Source organism: Neoarius graeffei, chromosome 10, assembly GCF_027579695.1.
Source record: "Neoarius graeffei isolate fNeoGra1 chromosome 10, fNeoGra1.pri, whole genome shotgun sequence".
Lineage (NCBI taxonomy): Eukaryota > Metazoa > Chordata > Actinopteri > Siluriformes > Ariidae > Neoarius > Neoarius graeffei.
In genome coordinates this window covers 28,936,249-28,953,959 of record NC_083578.1, presented here as the reverse complement: position 1 = coordinate 28,953,959, position 17,711 = coordinate 28,936,249, and the positions used below count along the sequence as shown (strand labels likewise).

The following is a 17,711-nucleotide window of genomic DNA, read 5'->3' as shown; positions in this document are numbered from 1 at the left end:
TTTCTTTGTCAGTGGACAAACTTACAAAATCAGCAAGGGATCAAATAATTATTTCCTCCACTATATATATATATATATATATATATATATATATATATATAAATAAGCAAACCTTAGCTTCCATCAAGGCAAACATGCAAACATTTCCCCCACCTCAACCATATTTTGCCACAGAGGAAGTTGGTTATAAGTTGAAATGCTTGGCCTACCTCTTGTTCAAGGTATAGACCCTTTTCAGTCACGTGACCTTCGTAAACGCGACCACCATTTTGGACATGTAGCGGACTTCGGCTCGAATTGGTTTGAATGCGAGGAAGGCGACAAACGGAGAACATACAAGAAAAAGGAGCAAGATGCAGAAAATACCTTCGCTATCCAGCGACGTAGGGCATTTACAGGGCGAGCAGAGGGAGAAATAACAACAGTAACGACACATTAGCAACGCCGTACAGAAATAACGGTTTATGGCACAGACCCTTTCGGTTCTCGCTCATCTAGCTGCTACAATGACTGCTTAGACTGCAACAATAATACCTAACACACATTTAAGTATCCGTCGTAAAGACGTGAAACTCGTCGAGTGACGAGTGTGTTCATTGATAAGCTAACACAATCTAAAAGTAGACATACCATCACACTGCCCTGGCGCTGTGTACAGTTTACCTTCTATGGCTTGTGCACTCGCTATTTGCCATTACTTTCTCCAACCCAGTGTTACAGATTACAGGGAACGGCCTGGATTTAAGAGACAAATACATGTTCCTATTGTTTTGAACACTTATTTGTAGGCAGTGCTTAATTTGTAAAGTGGGAGGTCCCGGAGCACAGAGGATGAGCGGCTCCGGTGCGGAAAAAAAGGGGGCGGGGCGCTGCGCTGCGCTTCTGGGCATGTTTTGTAATAACACTGCAAATTAAGTTCATCTGCAGATATTTTGTGGATGTCGTTTCATGAGAGAAATCACCAACAAGGCAGATATCAAAATCAGACATTAACACCAAATAAACTTGCATTTTTTTATTTAATTATTTGGGTTGTTGTTTTTTTTTTGTTACATAGTCAAAAGAGGTGTCGGATCACCGGATCCAGTGTAAATAGCTGCCGGAGCCAACGCCCGAGGTTCCGGCGCGCGCTCCGGCTTGCTCCCCCTCAAATTAAGCGCTGTTTGTAGGACACTGCCTCTGATCTGTCCTACAGTCTACCAACAGCAAAGGAACACAACGCTAGCTAATGTCGTTAGCTAATAGCTACTACAGAAGAACAAAGAGGTTACAATGGGTTATTTTAGCCTATTTGGTTACACACTCGCCGCCACAGAATGTTAACAGCAATGTAATGCCTTTTCTGGCTAATTTTATTCGTCTTACCTCCAACAAAGTGGTCACTACACAAGCGTTGGTATGCCGAGGGCTGCCAATCTGTTAATTTTTTTTAATGGCCGCTATCCATCTTCTCCGTCAGGATCCGATAAAATGATAACCCTTGCCTTGTGTGTTGATGGTTACTACATCCAGGTGCACAACAATATAGTGGCATGATGGAAGTCTTGCTGAAAATAAACACTTTCTTTGCTGCCGTTCCTCAATGCTGGCTGTGGTAAACTACTGGTAGTACATGTCCAAAATGGCGGCTGCGTTTGTCGTGACGTCACGTGAAAAGGGTCCATAGTGTGCACTCAATGAGAGCCTGAGGCTTGAGAGTGGATGGTAAATGGAGAAGGACTTGAGGTTGTGGGAAGTACACTTGAGAGAATTTGTTTTATGTTACCATCACTTGTGCACTATTGAAGGAAGATCAGAGAGCAGGCTTTAGATGTGTCTCTGATTCTGCCTGACTTAATTTCACCATAGCAGACACAGGCCAGGGAATGTGTGTATGTGTGCGTGAGGTAACGGGCATTACTCAGCACACTGTTTACAGCAGGGACTCCCAGCTCTCTCGCCCATGAAGGCCTGGGTTTCTTTAACTTGTCTGTCAATGTGGAATGTAAAGTTAACTTTGGGCACATGTTGTCTCTGCATTGGAAAATATAGAGAAGTGGCACTATTTTTTCCCTCCTTGTCTCAAGCACATACAATTTAATACACTTAATCTCACTTTTAGCCCTTCATGACATATCAGAGCACTTTAAATAATTCAGCTGCACTCTTGCTTTCTCTCTCTTTCTCTCAGTATTAAAATGTCTGTCACTAATATAATCCTAATTACTCTTTGAAGCGTGGAAAAATGTACTAGGAGCCACATGCCATACTTTTTTATCCTAAACTAGCTTTGCATTTTGTCACATTGTGGTTATGTCGATCCTCAGACTGCAGGAGGTTTAACTGGTTTTCATAGGAGCCTGAGCTGAGCATTTGATTGGTTTGATCTTGTCCAGGGACCAGCTGAATGTTGTCTGGAGGTTCTCCAGTGATTTGAATCCAGTAGCCTCATCTCCTGCCAGCTACTTATACTGAGGGCTTGTGGGATTAGAACACAGTGACATCAACCCCTAGTTCACTTGACATTATCACCCTCGTTTGCTAAGTGATGAAATAAGCACCAAAGGCTCGGTACAAAGTGCAGTCTCACAGCATCAACACAGAAGCCAGGGGATTTGGCTGTAATGAAGTCTGAAGGCATCACAGATTCCATCTGGCAAATTAGGGTGTGGAGGACAGGTATCAGGATGTATGTAGCGGTGTATGACAGTCTATTTTACACGTGACAGATCTCATGTAAAAGGAAATTTCTTTGGGGTTTAGGGTACAGTTATTTGGGTTGCATTCTGGTAGATACAAGAAGAGGCTGGACTCAGAATCTCTTTCTGGTTGTCAGAGATGACCGTAGTAGATGCCTGATCTTACTGGCTCATTTTTCAAAGCCAACTTTTATTTTAAGCAAAAGTCAAAAAGTTCAGCAGGTTGTCGGGTGGTGATGTTCAAAGGGTCATGAGGGAGCACTGGGATTTCTAATGTTTGGCTTGCTTCCCAACCGCAAGACATAACGTATACACTGCAGGATAATATCAACATTACAAAAGATATAGTAGGCCAGCAAAGCAGTTTGAGGTGGTCCCCAGCATGCCGAATATAGGGAAATGCTGATAGTAATATTGTCAGTAATATTTGAAAGCAATTTGCAAACATATGTTTTTCTATCTTATAAGCCTGTTGTATGCTCAATATTATTGTATGATAATGTTGGTAAAATGATGCACAGTGAAATACATGCTGCGTATTTAGGTTGCATCTTTTTTTTAAATTCTTGCTGGCTCAGTGTGGTCATAATTTCAAGCAAATCATAATACAAATTATAAACACTTATTCCTCAACCATGATTGGTAGAACTAACAATGTTGAAATGGACTGCTGTGATTTAGTGCTGCCCAGAACCTTAAATCATCCTTGGACTTTTCTTCCTTCCTCTTCCTTGTCTCCATTTCTTAGCCCAGATGGCATTTGCTGCCTTAGATTCATGTTCAAGGGCCAAAAACCAGTTGACCCCACCCTAAACCCCTGATGCCCAAGACCATCTGTTATCTGACATCAGTGAGAGCATGACACAAAGCATGATACAAGAAAGACATATTTTATGCAGCAGTGCAATGAAACAAATTATGCAGATACAGGTCAAGAGCTTGGGTTTATGTTCCCATCAAACATTAGAATGAAAAAAATCTGAAACTGTGCAGTTAAAGATTGGTGCTGTATTTCCTTTTCAGCTGTTCAGTTTCTGTGAGCCTGTGCCCACGGTGGCCTCAGATTCTTGTTTTTGGATGAAAGAAGTTGAGGGCAATGTGGTTTCTACTGCTATAGGCCATCTGCCTCAAGGTTTGGCGTGTTGTGTGTTCTGAGATGCTTTTCTGTTCATCATGGTCCTGTCAGTTCAAACAATTCTGGACATCATATTGCATCATATAGCACATAACTGACATACTGACGAAAAAGGAAATATTTTTTAACACACTCTGCTTTTATTGTAGTAAATGCTCTGTCACAGTAAAAGGCATTAAATGTCTTTTTTTAACAACATGTTCAACTTGAATCAAAATGTCCAATACAAGTTTTAATGCAAGACAAAGACTGAAAAGATGTAGTAAAAATGTATCTTACCAAAGGACCTTGCTAAAAAATGACAAACCATCTGTATTTAGAACAGGGTCACCTTGTATATGATCACCATTGTTTTGTTTTTGTTTGTTGAAAAATTAAGCCACCTTTTAACTTGTAGCAGATTTATGTAGAGTTCTTTGGCCAAATGACTATTCCAATTAATTGTGATTTAATTCCCCTGCAACAATTTAGGCCTGTCTTTCCAAGGGGTAGTACAATCACTATTGAGGGATGATGGTAGCAGTTCAAAATTGCTGTAGTGCTATGAACCATCTAATCAAAATACTGCTTCTATGGCTATAGGAATACATCTCTCATCACTATCAGGCAGGAGCATCTTGGCCTCTTTGCTACACGCATGTGGTGGCCAGTGCCAAATTTCACTGTATTAATCACACAACTGGAAATGGTTTAGCTTTCACTGAAGCATGGCTGACATATTAGATCTAAAGCAATCCCCAAGCTGTCCCAATCTGTATTCAGTCTATAATAAAGCAATATTGAGAATACAATTACCTTTTATTTTTCTGAGGAGAATTTTTTTTCCAGAACACTTTGGAACTAATTAAAAAAAAAAAACTGTTTAAAATAAATACCACCAATGCATGTTTATTGTGTCTTTCAAAATCACCCCACTCACACTTTCTCATCCATCCATCCATTATCTGTAGCCGCTTATCCTGTACAGGGTCACATCACTTTCTCATTCAAGTTATATTAGAGAGCAGCGGTAAGTGGCGACTGGTTGAATATGTAGTTATGGAAAACCCAGAAACTTTGTTTTCTAATGCAGGTAAATTTAAAAAAAAAAGTGAATTAAGGGTGAACACAACCAGAAGCTTTCAAACAATTAATAACATTATTTTCCATTAATGTCCCTTTGTACTACATTTAATTCTGGATTTTACTTATGTTATTGCCATCAGCATTCAGTAATGCCTTTTTTGACAAAATCTGTGCTTAAAAGAATAGATTTCACACTAGTCCGATTGCTAAAATTGTACATAAAGCATATATGGGGTGTTTCAGAATCTTTTTTTTTAATAACATCAACTAACTCCTGCAACTAATATATATGGGGCAGCACAGTGGTGTAGTGGTTAGCACTGTCGCCTCGCAGCAAGAAGGTCCTGGGTTCAAGCCCATCAGCTGACGAGGGCCTTTCTGTGTGGAGTTTGCATGTTCTTCCCGTGTCTGCGTGGGTTTCCTCTGGGTGCTCTGGGTTCCTCCACAGTCCAAAGACATGCAGGTTAGGCTAATTGGTAGCTCTAAATTGACCGTAGATGTGAGTATGAATGGTTGTTTGTCTCTATTGGCCCTTTTCCACTACCCTTTTTCAGCTCACTTCAGCTCGCTTCAGCTCACTTCAGCCCGACACGGCTCGCGTTTCGACTACCAAAAACCAGCACGACTCAGCTCGTTTCAGCCCTGCTTAGCCCCTAAAACTCGCACCGTTTTGGAGTGGGGCTGAAGCGAGCCAAACCGTGCCGAGTGAGGCTAGGGGCGTGAGCAGACACTCCCCTGTGCACTGATTGGTGAGGAGGAGTGTCCTCACATGCCCACACACGCCCCGCGAGCGCGCTGGGATCTGTAAACACTGCAAACCCGGAAGAAGAATAATTACGAATTACGAGAATTTCTGAAGCCTTATGCGCCTCGCCTCATCTATACGCTCTTGCCAGTATCTGTTGGCGTTGTCGGTGACAACAAGCCACAGCACCAAGACCAGCAACACTAACGACACCATGTCCTCCATGTTTATTGTTTACTATCCGGGGCGTGAGACTACTGCTTAAAAGCTCACTGAATCAGTGACATACAGAGCATCGTGGACGAGTTCGCGGAGCGCAAGGCTCGTCGTATGCCCTTCAAATAATGCGCGCAGTAGGCTATTGATGTTTTATTATGAGCCATGTACAGTATGTCGCCTAATGTTTTTTTGTTTCTGAGTTACATGTTCGTTTGAAGGACTTAATGTACAAAATAACATAGTTGCACCCCGTAGTGTTGAAATTGGTAAACACAGTGCATTCAGTGAGGTTTGCACCGCCCTCCTTTTATTTCTGACTCTTCCTGTCACCACTCTGAGCGCTCATTCGTATGCCCTTCAAATAATGTGCGCAGTATAGGCTATTGATGTTTTATTATGAGCCATGTACAGTATCCTAATGTTTTTTGTTTCTGAGTTACATGTTCGTTTGAAGGACTTGATGTACTAAATAACATAGTTGCACCCGGTAGTGTTGAAATTGGTAAACACCGCAGTTGCGAACATTTTGTAGCCTAAAATGATGTTATGATAAGCTTTAATAAAGGGCCCGGTCATTTGCCCCGCCCCCGGCCCGGCTCTGACTTGTTCCGCCACTGTCACTGATGTCACTGTTTGCGCTGCTTAACGACATCATGTGACGTCCACCCACTTTCGTTAACTCCACCCAATGTGTCCACCCACTTCCAGCCAGCACGGTTCAGCGCGGTTGTAGTCGAAATGCAACTCCAACAGCCCCGCTCAGCTCGACTCAGCTCGACTCGGCACGGCACGGCTCAGCCGCATTTGTAGTGGAAAAGCGGCATATGTGTCAGCCCTGCCATGACCTGGAGACTTGTCCAGGGTGTACCCTGCCTCTCGCCCATAGTCAGCTTGGATAGGCTCCAGCTTGCCTGCGACCCTGTAAAGGATAAGTGGGTGCAGATAATGGATGGATATATATATATATATATATATATATATATATATATATATATATATATATATATATATATATATTGTGTGTGTGTGTGTTGCACCATGGGACTTTTTTGTACCAGATGCTCTGTTTACAGAATGCATAGAAACAGCGTTGAAAAGCACACAATATTTTGCACTGTTTTTGCTGGCTGATCTAGTAATTATCAATGAATAATCACCTGAATAGCACCTCTATGGGATACATTTACCACTTTTAACAGCATCCATAACTGTGTTGGACTGAGGCTGGTTCTAGAGGACTTGAGACAGGGACTTGTTTTAAATGACTCCTGTGTAGTTACTGTCCAGAACCAGAAATGAGTCAACACTCAACAGTGTCCATTCATTGTACTGACTGATTCTGAGTCCTGATCTCCATGTTTTCAATACTGCATGTTCAGAGGTTAACAAACAAACACATTTTATGACTGACTATCTTGTATCAATAACAGTTCTAGTTTTGTTGGTAACATTTTGTACAGGTTAAAGTTGGTTCCATGTTAAAAACAGAGTATTGGTGACATATATAATTTTATATATTGTGTGTTGGAGCTTCTTATACCTTATTTTCCAGAGACACACCAGCCCTACCTAGAACACTGATGTTTTTTATAAGCTCTTATTAATATGTTTGTAAGAGTCAAAAGCAGGCTCAGTTTTGATGTCGTGGTCATTTCATTTAATTCTACTTTAATTATTACACTTAGCTTTTACTGGTTAAATTCAAAATCACATTTTTTGAGCACTAACTAGGTTTTACTTTGGGATGTATGCTTTCATTCACAATAGAAAAAACAAGTGGAAGTTATTAATTTAATTTTATTTATTTTTGAAACTAAGTGCCTCCAACAGCATCCTTTTGTCCATCAACAATGTCCTCTCTGGAAAACAGTGATGAGGTCGTAAAATGATTTTTTTTTTTATTTTCTCTTTTGAATCAGAATACTCTGTTGTTGCACAGTAAAAAAAAACATGATTTGAAACAGATGCAAGACACATTTTCAGCAGAGCTTCACAGATGGTTGAAATGTGTGTCCATCAAAAAGTGTCCTCTGTGGAAAACCACAAGGATTGTCACCACTTCAATTGTTATTACACTTACCACCATGTACAAACACCACTACACATTACTTGAAAATACTTAAAATCACATACTAGGGCATCTCAAAAAAATTAGAATATTGTGAAAAAGTTCATTTTTTTGTCATATAATTCAAAAAGGTAAGCTTTTTGATGTATTCTATTTTCATTACATGTAAAGTGAAATATCTCAAGATTCTTTTAAAATTTTTATGACTTTGATTTGTAGCTCCTGAAAATCAGAAATCCAATATCTCAAATTATTAGAATATTTCATTTTGAGTTTGAGTAAAACAGCATAAATACCATGTATCTCTCTCTGTCTAGTTCAGTACATGCAGCGGCAATCATTGGGAAAACTGCTGACTTGACAGTTGTCCAGAAGTTGATCATTGACACCCTCCAGAAGTCCAGTTTCTGCAGTCTGTGATGATTCGGGGTGCCATGCCATCTGCAGGTGTTGGTAAGCCACAGAAAGTCATTGCTGAAAAGGCTGGCTGGAAAAGGTGCACAAGCAACAGGGATGACCGCGGCCTTGAGATGAATGTCAAGAAAAGTTAATTCAAGAACTTGGGAGAGCTTCAAAAGGAGTGGACTGAGACTGGTGTCAGTGCATCAAGAACCACCACACACAGACATCTTCAGGAACGTGGCTACAACTGTCGCATTTCTAATATCAAGCCACTCCTGAACCAGAGACAATGTCAAAAGTGTTTTACCTGGGCTAAGAAGAGAAAGAACTGGACTGTTGCTCAGTGGTCCAAAGTCCTCTTTTCATATGAAAGTAAACTTTGCATTTCATTTGGAAATCAAGGTCCTAGAGACTGGAGGAAGAGTGGAGACACACAGAATCCAAGGTGTTTGAAGTCCAGTGTGAAACTTCCGCAGTCTGTGATGATTCAGGGTACCATGCCATCTGCAGGTGTTGGTCCACTGGGTTTTATCAAGTCCAAAGTCAACAAAGCCATCTACCAGGAGATTCTGGAGCACTTCATGCTTCCACCTGCTAACAAGCCTTATGGAGATGCTGATTTCCTTTTCCAGCAGGACTTAGCACCTGCCCACAGTGCCAAAACTACTATCAAATGGTTGGCTGACCATGATATTACTGTGCTTGATTGGTTAGCCAACTCGCCTGACCAATAAAGCACATAGAGAATCCATGGGGTATTGTCAAAAGGAAGATGAGAAACACCCAACTCAAAAATACAAAGTAGCTGACGGCCACTATTAAAGCAACCGGAACTTCAAACTAATCACTTCCATCCCGTGCCACATTTATGCAGTAATTTGTGGTAAAAGAGCCCCAACCAAGTATTGAGTGTATAAATGAACACACTTTTCAGAAGTTGAACGTGTCTGTATTGTCAATCCTTTTTTGATTGATCTTTGATAATATTCTACAACCTCAATTCAAAGTTGGAACACTGTGTAAAACATAAATAAAAACAGAATGTGAAGATTTGCAAATCATGAAAACCCTATATTTTGTTGAAAAATAGTACAAAGACAACATATCAAATGTTGAAACTGAGAAATTGTATTGCTTTTTGAAAAATATATGCTCATTTTGAATTTGAGGTCAGCAACATGTTTGAGAAAAATTGGGACGGGGCAACATAAGACTGAAAAAGTTGTCTAATGCTAAAAAAAATATTAATTTGGTTAATTGGCAACAGGTCTGTAACATGATTGTGTATAAAAGAGCATCCCACAGAGGCTGAGTCTCTCAGAAATAAAGATGGGGAGGGTTTCACTGCACTGTGAACGACTGCCTGGGCAAACAGTGCAACAATTTAAGGATAACATTCCTCAGTGTAAAATTTCAAAGAATTTGGGGATCACATCATCTGTGGTACATAATATCATTAAAAGATTCAAAGAATCTGGAGAAATCTCTGTATGCAAGAGACAAAGCTGAAAACTGACATTGGATGCCTGTGATTTTCAGGCCCTCAGGTGACACTTCATTAAAAACAGACACATGTCTGTAGTGGAAATCACTGTGTGGTCTCAGCAACACTTCAGAAAACCATCATCTGTGAAAACAGCTTATTACTGCATCCACAAATGCAAGCTAAAAACATATATAAACAGTATCCAGAAACACCGCCACCTTCTCTGGGCCTGAGCTATTTTACGATGGACTGAAGCGAAGTGGGAAATTGTCCCAAGGTTTGATTGATTGATTGCTTTATTCCAAACAGTAAAGAAAAAAATACTGATGAATCAAAAGTAGAAATTATTTTTAGAAATCATGGGCTCCATGTCCTCCAGGTTAAAGAGGAGCGGGACCATCCGGCTTGTTATCAGTGCACAGTTCAAAAGCCAGCATCTGTGATGGTATGAGGATGCACTAGTGCACATGACATGGGTAGCCTGTACATCTGGGAAGGCATCATTAATGCTGAATGATATATACACAATTCAGAGCAATATGCTGCCTTCCAGACAAAATCTTTTTCAGGGAAGGCCTTCCTTCTTTCAGCAAGACAATGTCAAACTGCTTTCTGCACATATTAAAATTGTATGGCTCCATAGTAAAAGAGTCCGGGTGCTAAACTGGCTTGCCTGTAGTCCAGACCTGTCTCCCATTTAAAACATTTGGTGCATTATGAAGTGCAAAATATGACAAAGGAGACCCCAAACTGTTGAAAACTGAAATTCTATAGCAGACAAGAATGGGACAACATTTCTCTTTCAAAACTACAGCAATTGATCTCCTCAGTTCCCAAACATTTAAAGAGTGTTGTTAAAAGTAGAAGTGATGCAACACAGTGGTAAACGTGCCTGTGTCCCAACTTTTTTGAAACGTGTTGCTGACATCAAATTCAAAATGAGCATATATTTTTCAAAAAACAATAAAATTTCTCAGTTTCAACATTTGATATGTTGTCTTTGTACTATTTTCAATGAAATATAGGGTTTCCATGATTTGCAAAATATCATATTCTGTTTTTATTTTCAGTTTATACAGCATCCCAACTTTTTGTGGAATTGGGGTTGTAATAATTTGAGATACTGGTTTCTGATTTTCATGAGCTATAAGCCATAATAATCAAAATTAAAAACAGAAAAGTCTTGAAATATTTCACTTTATGTGTAATGAATATAGAATATATGAAAGTTTACCTTTTTGAATTAAATTGAAAATTATGATGAATTAAATTATGAAAAAATAACTTTTTCATGATATTCTAATTTTTTTTTAGATGCACTGGTATATTTGAACAGTTTTTCACTTTGTATACCTTCCTCTTGTGGACTGTAAGAAAGTGGATCAATTTTAGAAATACACTATATGCGGTTTTCTCACCACAAATAACATACCCAGTATATCACCTGTAGCTCTGAAATTCTGCAAAGTTAATTTCCATCTCAGCAGGTAATTTTTTGGCATCAGAGCAATGCAAAAATCTGAGGTTTGATTTTTGGACTGTTGTGGACTATGGTTCACTTTCACAGTAATCTCATGGTGATATTTAGGCTGACCATCTGGGGCCATCCACAGGAGCAGTGAGTGATTTTTTCAGGTGATAAGAGGCAGAAGTAAGGCAAGCAGAACTATGGATCAGGAAAGTCCAGACAGCAGAAGGAGTCAGATTTCACCCATCTTCGTTAGGGTGAGGGGGGACGGGCCTACGGCGGTGGAGTTGGTGGACCCCGCCGACGCGAGGAGGTGCCGGAACGCCTGTCGCTCTTCCTGCTGAGCCAACACCAGGGCCTCGAACCGCTGTTCCTGCTCCTTCCAGAGGACGACTAGTGCCTGGTGCTGGCTTTGCTGGGCCGTGGCGAGGGCGTGGACCAGGTTGGCGAAAGGGGAGGACTCCATGGGGCTGTCCTGCTTCTGCGCTCCAACTCCCGGGTTTCGGCACCACTGTAGCAGTTCGTATGGGTCGGTGGAGCACAGAGGGACAGCAGGCCAGAACTGAGTTCACAAAACTCTTTTATTTTCACTTTTCAGTGTCAATTTCACTCTCTCAGCCACACACGCATGCACACACTCCAGTCGTCTGGTTGGGGAGAAAGCTCCCTCTGCTCTCGCTCTCTCTCCTTAAATAGGGCGCGGTCACTGGGGAAGACACACAAACACATTAATTAACCTCAGGTGCAGTGATTCTGCCACTTACCTTCCCTGACTCCGCTCTCCGGTCACAGACCGACGCTTGACCACACCCCCGCTGCCGCAATGCTCTTGTCATGTAATGGTTAAATAAAATGTACATTGTGTGCAGAATGCAAGAAGGGACTGGGACATAAAGCAGACAGCCACTTCATCAACAAACCTGAATCAGGTTTGCTCATTGGGGATAAATTAGGGATAAAATTAGCTCATGTTTAAAGTCTATAATTTTCTGTAAAGCTGCTTTTCGACAATGTCTGTTGTTAAAAGTGCTATACACATAAACTTGACTTGACTTGAATGAATGCATGAGAGTGGGGGGGTGACAGCATTCAGTCATCCCAGATTACCAAAATACTCTATGCTCATGATCCCCCTTTACCTATGAAAAAAAACCTATTAACAAAAGACTTGACTAAACAAATACTTTGTCAACCTCGACATAAACACTGAGGCTGTGTCTGAGTCCCAAACATTAACTGGAGGGCTGTTCCATAACTGTAGAAATTTGAAAGAGAAAGCTTTGCCCCCACTGTAGCCTTCACTATTCGAGGTACCAACAAAGAGCCTGCACCTATTGATTTGAAGTAAACACTACAGATGATAAAAGACCAGAGGTTCACTCAGGCACTGTGGCACAAGACAATTTAGTAATTTATAGTTCAATAGTAATAATAATTAATTTACAATAGTATTATTCATTCATTTCTCACTCCACTGCCAGCTCCTGCCCTTCAAGACCAATTCCACACGGTGAATTTGAGGTGCTTAGCCACCTCCACACAAGGTCAAAGGGGTCTTTTTTGGTGTTGGAACGTGGATCTGGTTTGCAGTGACCGAAAGCTGCTGCATGGACAGTATGTTTGGCCATGCTAGCTTTGTGATTCTGAAACTTGTGTTCTCCTTTGCAGAGTCTATTTGGGAGCAGGCCCCAAGAGCATCCCTAACACATGTAGTAGACCAGGTTTCTCAGTGATGATTTACACAGGTCTGGCAAGGCAATAATGCTAACCACACTTGGCATAATGAATAAACCAGGACTGGTGTTCCATCCAGTGTGTGTTCCTGCCTTGTACCCAGTGTTCCCATAATAAGCTCTGGATGCACTGCAAGTCGGACTAGGATAAAGCAGTTATTTAAAATCTATCTATCTATCTGTCTGTCTGTCTGTCTGTCTGTCTGATTTTCTTCAAATTTATTTGAAAATGGGTGTAAGCAGCAATACAGCAGACCATGATAGGTTGTTTTTGTGCTAATATTATTTCAAATGTGGAACTTAAAATACATTTTAATTCAATACAGTAACAGGCTGTTAAAAATATAGCACAGGACCTGGAATGTATAGTAACTGTATAGTGAAAATGTATTTAGCACTGTAAAATAATTTTAAATAAATTTAGCACTGTAAAGTTACAATACTCTACTGGCATCTGGCTGCCAGTGATTTACTGTGAAATTTACTTTTTAGTTTTTGAAATAATATAAATTGTGTAACATCGATGTTAAATTACAAAAACTGGCACTGATGATTTTAAGGGAATAAATAATTTGACCTTTTCTGTGAATTTCATGGCATTCAATGACCTGTCGCACCAAAGTCACCAAATCATATGGCAGTACAGGGGCCTCATTCTTCCCTCTGATGGTGCTTAAAATAATGTAAACTCTCTCTTGACAGATGGACCTCTAAGGATATTGAGCTAAGCTGCAGTTTATAATTTTTCTTATTCTACACCTTTTGTTGTTGTTGTTGTTGTTTCAGTATCTGAGTCGATGAAGGCAACTGCCAAGTTTCCTTTTGTTTAGACAATAAGACTGATTTTAAGATTCTACCTCATTTGCCTCTTGTAGACCAAACTGCTCAGTGTCTTATCTCCTTTTGTTCAATATGTTCAATATCCTGTGTTGTCATGGCAGCATGCCATTTGCTGACTCTCACAATGACATTGTTTATGAATATAAGACTTATAGGACTACATTCCATGCCCATATACACAGCCTAAGAGCAGATAGAAAAAAGCCTTGGATCACCAGTCACCTGTATTTAGACTTCTCCATGATACAGTAATGTATACAAGCCCCTTTTTCTAACCCAGGCCTCTGCTGGCAAAAACCACGTCTCTGGTATACGTTAACAGCGTAACAGTATGAGCATAGCATAATCCAGCTCGGGGGAGCAGTTACACTGTGCTCATTTTCTCTTGTGGTGTCTTTTTTGTAAGGCCCTGTCACAGCACATGCCAAAACGGCTCCTACCATTTTTCTGGGGGTGTGAATCAGAGACTGTGTGTGTGATTCTAATAAGAGGAGAAGGTGAGTTGCTTTTAGCAAAGCATAGGAGGAATAACATCAGAGGTGTTGGGAGACGAATGGATACTCTTGTTCAATGTTTGGGGGCAATTTGATTAACTGAGCAGTTAGGGTTTAGAAATTCATGTCAGCACTCTGCCATTCTCGAGTCCATTAGTCAGAGAGAAAGGAAGAATCCAGATGTATTGCTTAAATAGGTGTACAATAAAGTTGCAGAGCTTATAAAGTGCTGGTGATTTTCACAGTTATTGTTAGAATTTATTTAAATGATGAAAAAAAAATTGTCCCCTAGCACGCACGCACACACACACACCAATGATAAAAACTGGTTACCAGAGTCCTTCAAAACCTGTTGCCATGATCAAATGTCAATACCATAGATCAGTAGACTTACTTGTCTAGTGCTAGTATTTTTGCAGGCTTTTTGTTGTCCGTAGAACTTATACACACACAAAAAGCCCATAGTGAAACAGTGTTATTTATTTCCAAAAATTCTTACCTTAACCACAACTCAAAAACTGCACAAAAACTTTGAAAATATATTTGAACATAGGAAAAGGTAGATGCCGATTTGTTCTTTTTTTCAATCTTGTTGTGGAAAACAAATTAACAGTGTTACATATTTCTGATTTCCAGTATCTATATGCAAATATTTCTGAGTTCCAATGCAATATGTAGACATTATGCTTGGAACCATTCAAGCCTGCTCACAGACTAAAAGATAATGTTTGTTTACCTTATATTAATTAGAGATGTACTATTCATTTTTTTTTGGGGGGGGGGGGGGGTTTGTTGTTTGTTTGTTTGTTTGGTTGGTTGGTTGTTTGGTCAGAGGTTTGCTCTCGTAGCACTACCCAGACACTGCCTTACTAAGCTCCAAAATAAAATCATATTGCTGTACACATGATAGAAATGCGGGCAGCACGGTGGTGTAGTGGTTAGCGCTGTCGCCTCACAGCAAGAAGATCCGGGTTCGAGCCCCGTGGCCGGCGAGGGCCTTTCTGTGCGGAGTTTGCATGTTCTCCCCGTGGCCGCGTGGGTTTCCTCCGGGTGCTCCGGTTTCCCCCACAGTCCAAAAACATGCTGGTTAGGTTAACTGGTGACTCTAAATTGACCGTAGGTGTGAATGTGAGTGTGAATGGTTGTCTGTGTCTACGGTATGTGTCGGCCCTGTGATGACCTGGCGACTTGTCCAGGGTGTACCCCGCCTTTCGCCTGTAGTCAGCTGGGATAGGCTCCAGCTTGCCTGCGACCCTGTAGAACAGAATAAAGCAGCTAGAGATAATGAGATGAGATGATAGAAATGCTTTTATTTATAGAGCCACTACACCATGTAACCCATGAAGACTGAGCACTGTGCACAGGGCAGCATGTCTCTGCTGGGCTCTCCAAAAATAATTATTACTTAATTTAAAAAATATTAACTCATGCGTTTATTATGAGTGTTTCCCATCCTTCTTAAATGATCATCCTTCATGTTAAAAGAAAATCTTCTGGGAAAATCCTACTGGCATTATAATGAAATGCTGTTTAATTGACCCTGGAAGCACTCAGAGGGCGTCTAGCTTTATAGAAGATTCTGATTGTGTTCAATAATCATTTTTGATCATTCTGGAATGTAACAAACTCCAAAAAACTAAAGTAAAGGTCATAAAATATCATTACATATCAACTGTAAAACAAAACCAAAAAAAAAAATTATTGATTTTGGGAACTGCACTGTTGTTTAGAAACATAGTTAGCTTGCTTAGTCACATTTAAGAGAAGCTATAAAGCTTGCCAGAAGGTTCCACAAGACATCTGGTTCAGGAGTTGATAAGCATATGATTAAACAAACAAATAAATAAGACTTATTTTCCCAAGCAGTTCTTTTTTTTTCTTTTCCACTGTTTTCCAGGACTTCCAGGGCATAGTGATTTTTTTTTTTTTAACAAACAACCAAGCAAAAACATTCTGGTATAGACTACACCCAATTCTGTTTTATATATGAATAGGGAATTTTGATCACTAAATACTTTATTTGAATATATCTCTTATCTGTAATGTACAGGAACATGTAATTTATTCAAATGCACCTTAAAATGTGGACATGACTAACAGTGAATATTGAGACTTAAGATTTGTTTCCCATCCACTGTGAATATATTTTTTTCTTTCCAAAAATGATTTATCAGTGTAATATTATGATACTGTATAATATAACAAAGAGCTCTGTGTAATGATGTTTGAGAAACATGCAGCCCAGCCTGTCTCTTAGTTCCCATTGTAGTCATTGTATCTGAGTCATGATTACTCTAGTCTTAAGCTCATTTCCGAAACATAAAACGTAGGTGTGTATGTATGTGTGTATCAAAGCAAAACAGATGAGTTAGTCTGCAAGGTATAATGACAAAGCGGAGATTGGTGACAATCCACTGTCTGACCTCAGGCAAACACTCAGCCATTAGACAAAAATCCCTGTGATGACGGGAAGGGAGCAGGGGGTTGTGGATAATGTGGTTCCTCGGTATGCTAACTATCTTAGCGCACCTGCTGGCTGGATACTCTCCCCTGCTGTGCGGCTGTGTGTGTACTTGTGTGCACAACTTACTGTATTGTGTGTTTGTATCTGGTCTTTGTTAATGTAATGACTTACCGTAGATCGTAACCACCCTTATCATCCTCAATTTCCCACCAGGCAACAAGCCCTGTTGGCAGCCATCAGTGAAAAGGATGCTAACATTGCCCTACTAGAACTTTCTGCTCCCAAAAAGAAGACAAGTCAAGAGGAGGTGATGACCTTGAAAAGAGAAAAGGACAGGCTCATGTACCAGCTCAAGCAGCAGGTAAAGAACTATCAGAACAATTATGTATCCTATGAATTCCTTGCAAAAACAAAGAACTTACATTTTGCATGAATATAATACCTGACTGCTAGATGTTCATGTTTCATATTTCTATGTATCTGCATTAATTGCAATGTATGGCAACTTGTGGCATGTCCTATTGCTCACATGCACTTTTGACCTGATAATGTCAATACATGGAATCTGGATTATTTGTGCTATCACACATAATTTCACCCATTCACAGAAAACCAATGAACCATCATCCTCACTCTCATACTCTCAGCTTTTTATAGCCATCAGTACTTTTATAGCATTTCCAAATGGGTGGCTGATGTTTTACAGTGCCTTCTCCAGATTAGTGAGCAGTTTAATTACAATCCATTGTTATTAAGTCAGCCTTAGTGTTTAGGCTATGAGCTGTATGTTGATTACTTGACTCACATAGGTTTAATAAGTTGCAATCAATCATTTAGGTCACATCAGACCACATCAGTGGCATTGCTAGTGGCCATTGCTAACAAGGCTGATTCAGGCAAAATTCTGGGAAAAG

General features: G+C 40.2%; 1 protein-coding gene across 11 annotated transcripts in view; it reads left to right on the top strand.

The window, feature by feature from the left end:
• The window catches only part of LOC132893007 (ERC protein 2), a 684,550-nt gene that overhangs the window by 479,139 nt on the left and 187,700 nt on the right, over positions 1-17,711 (top strand). For all 11 annotated transcript variants that reach the window (XM_060931692.1, XM_060931691.1, XM_060931690.1 and 8 more), the window contains one exon: positions 17,011-17,158. In XM_060931692.1, the coding sequence (XP_060787675.1) occupies positions 17,011-17,158 (148 nt within the window). The remainder of the gene's footprint in view (positions 1-17,010; positions 17,159-17,711) is intronic.